The sequence below is a fragment of the Citrus clementina genome, unplaced genomic scaffold, assembly GCF_000493195.1.
Source record: "Citrus clementina cultivar Clemenules unplaced genomic scaffold, Citrus_clementina_v1.0 scaffold_3, whole genome shotgun sequence".
NCBI lineage: Eukaryota > Viridiplantae > Streptophyta > Magnoliopsida > Sapindales > Rutaceae > Citrus > Citrus x clementina.
The window spans coordinates 42,573,330-42,580,135 of record NW_006262339.1 but is presented as its reverse complement, the minus strand read 5'-3'; the positions used below and the strand labels follow the sequence as shown (position 1 = coordinate 42,580,135).

The 6,806-nt window shown below is 30.6% G+C and overlaps 1 protein-coding gene across 1 annotated transcript; it reads right to left on the bottom strand.

The window, feature by feature from the left end:
- Positions 1-3,618: 3,618 nt before the first annotated feature.
- LOC18046564 (S-protein homolog 1) lies at positions 3,619-4,032 on the bottom strand. Its single transcript, XM_006443605.1, has one exon. It carries the CDS (start codon positions 4,030-4,032, stop codon positions 3,619-3,621), a length of 414 nt encoding a protein of 137 aa, XP_006443668.1.
- Positions 4,033-6,806: the final 2,774 nt, after the last annotated feature.

Here is a 6,806-nt window from a genome sequence, read left to right as displayed (position 1 = left end):
CCAGTCCCGTCTCTCGTCCTTTTATTTTTTTGGAACAAAAATTTATCCTAATCCCGTTCCGTTAAATATCTCGTCCCATCTCATTATCCTGAACAATCTCAAATCTAAATAAATAAATTCTAACTTTTTTTCTTTTAAGGATCATCATAATTTAATACAACAAAAATCTTGAATAAATACAAAGTAGAATAATCAAATAATAGTTTTATTTTGACTACATGCATAATGTTCGAATATAATTTTATGCTAACATTTTTTATTTTTCATTTACTTTCCTTACACATTAACATTAAGCCTTACGCTTCAAAATTATAAATTTGGATAGTAACCAACTTTACCCATGTTAAAGCATCTAATAATTCAATAATATAACAATAAATTGAACCAACATGATTGGCAATGGGATGGGATGGGATAAGATTTGTCAATCCCAGTCCTGTCCTGTTTATGCAAATGAGATAAAAAAAAGTCTCATTCTCGTCCCTTTATTTTTTTTTGGACAAAAATATGTTTTAATCTCGTCTCAATCGAAATGGAATCCTGTAGGATCTCATCCCAACAGGAAAAATTACCATCCGTACACTAAATTATCCCCAAATAAAATTTTTTTGGTATGGGGGTGGATTAGAGATTACTTCTAATTCAGAAATAGAGTGGGGATTCTTCCCATTGCCATCTCTAGTTGAAATTAAGATTCCTCATGCACTGGTATGAAATAGAAAATGAGGAATATTCCTATTAACTAGCGAACCAAGCAAAAGATTCATTTCCTTTTCATCTTCTTTTGCTCCAACCAAGCATTACGTTTTATCATCTCTTTGCAACACTAATCTATAGGGATGGCAAAGGAGCGGGTTCGGGGTAGGGATCATAGTCCCGCCCCTGTCCCCGAAATAGAAACGATCCTTGAACCTGTACTCTTGCTCAAAAATTCTTATTTGGGATATCCCCAATAATCATTGACTGGAGCAGAGATAAAAACGGGAGGACAATTCCAATTATTTAAGTTTCTAATATGAAAACACCCCAACGCATTAAGACCAACAAACACATTCCAAAAACTTGGAAAAATTCACATAAAAACCGAAAAAAGAAATAGTGAAAATTCACCCTAATGAAAGGAAAAATGGGGAGCCAAATCGAGTTCGATTCAGAGCATCAAATGGGCATTTTCTTCAGTTATTTAACAATTATATAAACAAACTGAAGATCAAATGCCAGTAAAATGCATGCATAATTTGTTTTTATAATGTACTAAGGCAAGATCGGAAATGCAAGTGACTGCAGATTATAAGGGCTCAAGCACTTGGGAATAGAATGATCCATCTGTTTTTAATGCGGCAATTGTTACTACTATCAGGTGAGTACAAAATCACAAATGGCTATGGCCCTGATAAAGCTGCTAAAATTCTTGCGGGTAAGGGTTGATCAATTCTTCGTATCATTGCCAGCAATTAAACAGAAAAATAATTCATATGAATCTTTACAATGGTTTCCAGGATCATTGGAAAAGTTATATCATTTAGGAGGATTTCTAATTCTTGTCACAAAATGGTCTCAGTGCTTGAGAATTCCAGCATAATTCTACTAATTCTGAGACTTGAGAGAAAATTCAAAATTGTAAATTAAGGGAGTCCCTTTAGTAATCTTCTAAAAGTTATTACTGTAATAATTTCATAATATTTTTAATTTAATATGCTAAATTTAAAGATATTGCAGGTTATGGAGCCAAAAAGTTCGTGAACCCGTCATATTTTGGGAGGCCCAAACCCAATCTAAGTTGGTCGGAAACTTCAGGATATTGTTTCCATCCTTATTAACCTAAGTCTGCAATTCCGACTTAAATTAAATAATGAAATCTGAAGAGAAAAATTGTTAAATTAATTAATTACATATAAAACTTAGGGCCAGATGAATTATTTATAAATTTATGAATCCCTCTTATAAATATAATTGGTATAATCTATTAATTTTTCATGTTAAACAAAAAAACACACATCTTAAATAATATGGATACGTTTTATAGCTCTTCTCAATATGATGCAAACGGAAAACAATGTGAAGTTTATTCATATAAAAAGAATGACACTTTTATCGTAAATAAATATTATTTTTACTATCAATTAAGGGCCAGTTTGTGAATAATGTAACTTTTAAAATAATTGATATTAGCTGTGCTGTAGAAATAATCAGCTGTGAAGCGAATCAGTTAAGTGTTTGGTAAATTTTGTTTTCAGAAGTACTGCAAGTTTTAAAAACAATTATGGACGTTTGATAAATTTTACTATTAAACTGCTGAGAGTAAGTAAATGATTAAAATATAAATAATATAGGATAAAATTTACTTATACATGTGAAAACACGTACACACAATATTTTTAATTTTGTATGATGATAATTTTAACTAAAAATAAAATTTATAATATATATTGATTTTATTTTTTATCGTAAACAATTGATAATTAAATTTATAATATAGTGAAACAAATTTAATAATAAATCGACCAACAAATATTGATGAATCATAATAAAAATTTACTAAAATATTGGTTTTGTTTCCAATTGAATAAGAATAATTTTGGGTTTAGGTAATAATTTTAAAGATATTGATGGAATTGTATTAAAGGATAAAATTGATTTTTAAAATCAGAATCTAAAAGCTACTTCTTACTTACTTTTCAAAATCATCTGTAGTAGAGGCTGATTTTGACAAAAGTGATTTTGATTTTTTTTTTTTACCAAACACTAAAATTAACTTTTAGATTTTTAAAATTAGTTTTAAATCTCCTAAAAGCAATCCCAAATAGAGCCTAACTCTATTATAAATTCTTAATTAATAGCTCATCTAATATTTGGTGTTAAAACATGGACAAAATATCACAAATTGGTAGGTAAATTTGGACATTTTAACATTTAATTTGATATACTAACATATGTACACGCTAAAACTAGTCAAAATTTTATATTAAAATGCCAAAATAATTTTTTAACGGTGTGCTTTTCCTTTTAATGTTTTAAAATTAAGGACAAAATATGATATTAAAATTTTATAAATTATAAGGAACCCAATTAGTGGTAAATCCAATGTATATGAAATTATCTCTTTAATATAATAAAGAAAGATGATAAAGGAAATTAAATCTTTTAAAAAGTGATCATCATACTTTTTAAAATTGTGACATAGATGTCTGCAATGATAGTCAAAATTTTATTTGTTAAGAAATAGAAATTAATCAAAGATGAAAACTATTTTTGAAGAAATTTGAGTCATGCTAATTTTTTAAGAATCTTTTGGTATATATATAAAAGATTTAATCTTATTATCCAATAACTATTAATCACAACTTTGCAATAACTACCAATTTTGTTTTCTTGTGCATTTTATAATTGGATTTGAAGCACAAGAAAACCCAAAATAAGATAAATCAAACTCGTCCCACAACGAATTGTAGGCATGCAATTCCTAGAATAACCTGGAATTGGAGCACGCCAAGGTAGAATGCTGGATAGCATAATGAAATCAAGCAATAATCAGCACAAAGTCGAAAGAAACTATTAATCAGATTTAGGCGTTTAATATTGAAAGTTTAATAGTTTATTTTATATATGTTTGGCTGATCACTTAGGATCCCATTTATGAGCAAGAACATAACGCTTTTTCTTCTCGCTAAATGCATAAATGCCATCATCTCTGGCACTCCAGCGGCAGAAATCATAGGCACAATATTTGTTCAGAAACTGGTCATCAGTGCAGTAAACATCGCAAGCTTTATGGCCGCTAGCCCACCTCAGGTCGCAGAAGAAAAGCGTGGTTGACCAGAAGTTGACGCGAAATGTCCAATTAAACTCCGTCTGAGCAGCCAGCCGTCGAAGCCCCAAATCATCATCTTTCGATTTGCAATGAGCCTCCAGAGTTGAGTTGTTCAAATTATTGATTATGTGCTCTGTGAAAAGGTTCAAAAGTGAGTTTGTCATGGGCACTTGACACACTGCTACTAACAGCACCAAGTAACTCACCATCAACCACTCCATTTTCATGATTAATTTTATGTGCCTAGCTATGATTATTAATTACTACTACTACTACAACATGCCTTTTATTTGTATATATAGTCTATTGATAGGAATAGGATAAGCTTGACAAGATGACAACACTTTCATGCATCCAATGAATCGATTACAATTTTGCCACAGTTTGGTTTTCGTTTGATCAGGTGGCAAAACAATTGGTGCGCTATTTGGCAGCTCGTGTGAGTGGAGAATCCACCCTTAGCAATTTGTATTAATTTCTAACTGCTTGCATTTACTAATTTTCGTCATCGTATCTCATGCACTATTGCACTCATTACTGTCATATAAATGCCATAAAGAGAACTTATCCTTTTAGTTTAGTGCGTAATTAAAAAGCAGCTGGCTACCTGGTTTGCACATAATTAAAAATTAATTTACAGCAAAACCAGAAAATCAATGATCTCTTTTAGGCTAAATTTGGTTGTGGTAACTGTTGTTCTTGCCTTAGCAATAAGGCCATCAGTTTCCCCAATACCCACAAAAACATGGCACGTTCATGTTGTAAATAACTTGAGCAACAATCAAACGTTGTTGGTCCACTGCAAATCCAAGGACGACGATCTTGGGGAGCACAATCTAGCGGCGGGGACAGAATTTGCTTGGAAATTCAAAGAGAATTTCTTTCAAACAACGCTTTTCTGGTGCTACCTGAAAAAACAGGACAAATTTTGCAACATCTTTAATGTGTTTTGGAAAGAGGATTTCTTTCAGTTCAGGTGCCGTTACAAAAATTGCATTTGGATTGCAAAAGTTGAAGGGATTTACTTGAAAAATATTCCTGAGGGCCATGATGAGCTATGGCATGAATGGAAACAGCCGCCATGTAACTGATTAATCAAATTTAGAGTGTGCATGCATGTCTCTTCAAAATGTGTCTAATAAAAAGGTACTGTAGTTCTGTGAAGTTGATCATTTTCCCTGTTTGAATGAATGGAGTTTAATTTTATGTTAAAACATGGACAAAAAATCTCACAATTGATAAGTAAATTTGTACAATTTTACATTCAAGTTCATATACTAGCATATGTACATGCTAAAACTAGTCCAATTCTTATATGAAAATGCCAAAATCATTTTTTAACGGTGTGCTTTTCCTTCTAGTATGTTTTAACACTAAGGACAAAATATGATATTGAAAATTTATAAATTATAAGGAACCCAATTAGTGGTAAATCCAATGTACATGAAATTAGCTCTTTAATATAATAAAGAAGATGAAAAAGGAGATTAAATAATTTAAAAAGTGATTATCATACTCTTTAGTATTGTGACATAGATGTCTGCAGTAATAGTCAAAATTTTATTTGTTAAGAAATTAAATTAATTAAAGATGAAGATTGTCTTTGAGCCATATGTCTTTGAAGAAATTCGAGTTATGTTAATTTTTTTAAGAATCTTTTGCCACGTATATGGAAGATTTAATCTCATATTATTATTATTATTATTATTATTATTAAACTAGAGCGTGATCTTGTTCATATTTCAAACTCAAGGAACAATTGCAAAAGAATCCATCTTGAACTTCCCCGTGGTTTCACTTCCGACGCCGAGATAGGGATGACAATGGGGGAGATATGGGTTGTATTTACTCTGCTCCAATCCAAATCCATAATAAAAATCAAGATCCGTATCTGTTTCAGATCCGTCATGAATCTATATTTTTCGCTCTATATCCATATTCATAAAAGAAATAAATATCTATATCTGCTCCAAATCTGAAAAAAAAATTAAAATCCAAATCTGCTCTAGATCTGTCATGAATTCTAAAACTCATCAATTAAAAAGTAATAATTTTTTAGAATGAAAATTGAAGGTTAAAATGTATTGATAACAAATAAATTATATAATTTTTCTCAAAAATATAATAAATATTGTAACTTATACTTTTACACTAAAACAACAAATAAGATAATAAAATATCCTTTAAAAGTAATTGCAGGAGTAAGATCAATCTAATATTCTATTGTCTCATTCATCATTCTAATATCCACGACACACCCACCCTCATTCTTATAACATTAGATAATGACATATAAATTAAATATGATTTATATTCAGTCCTTTATTGTTTTTATTATGACCATATTTGACTAAATATATGAATACCTATATTCCTTAAAAATTATTTGGCCAATATAATAAAAAAAATTACCAAGTTGTATTACTTGGCTTGCAATTTGAATATTGCATGTACATGCTTTGGGGTTGGCTAACTTTTAAATTTATAAAACTAACCTTTAATTTTTAAGAGTTTAAATGCATGGTAAATACCACTAATATGCTATGAATAAAATTTATTATCATTATAATTTCACAAATTGTTAAGAAACTTTTAAAATAAAATTAAATTAAAAGATTGGTGGATATGGATATGGATTTAGATATTAAGATAGATCTAGACCTGTTCCAGATCCGTCTTAGATCCGCACATCAATATTCAAATCCGATCCAAATTCATTTTAAACCGACCCAAATCCAATCCAATTGGATTTGGATCACGTGGATCTTGGGTCAGATCCAATCCATTGCCATCCCTACTCCGAGATAGTGCATGCCCAGATCGTTGTGGCCCGATTTGTAATGGACCAACCGACCAACATCATCTTCTGTTGCTTATTCCATTTACGACATGTACGTGCCATGTTTCTGCCAAAGCTACTAAAGGCCTTGCGTTTGAATATATATGGTGATGGCCTTATGGCCGGTGCAAGAGCACAAAGTACTATCACAAGATG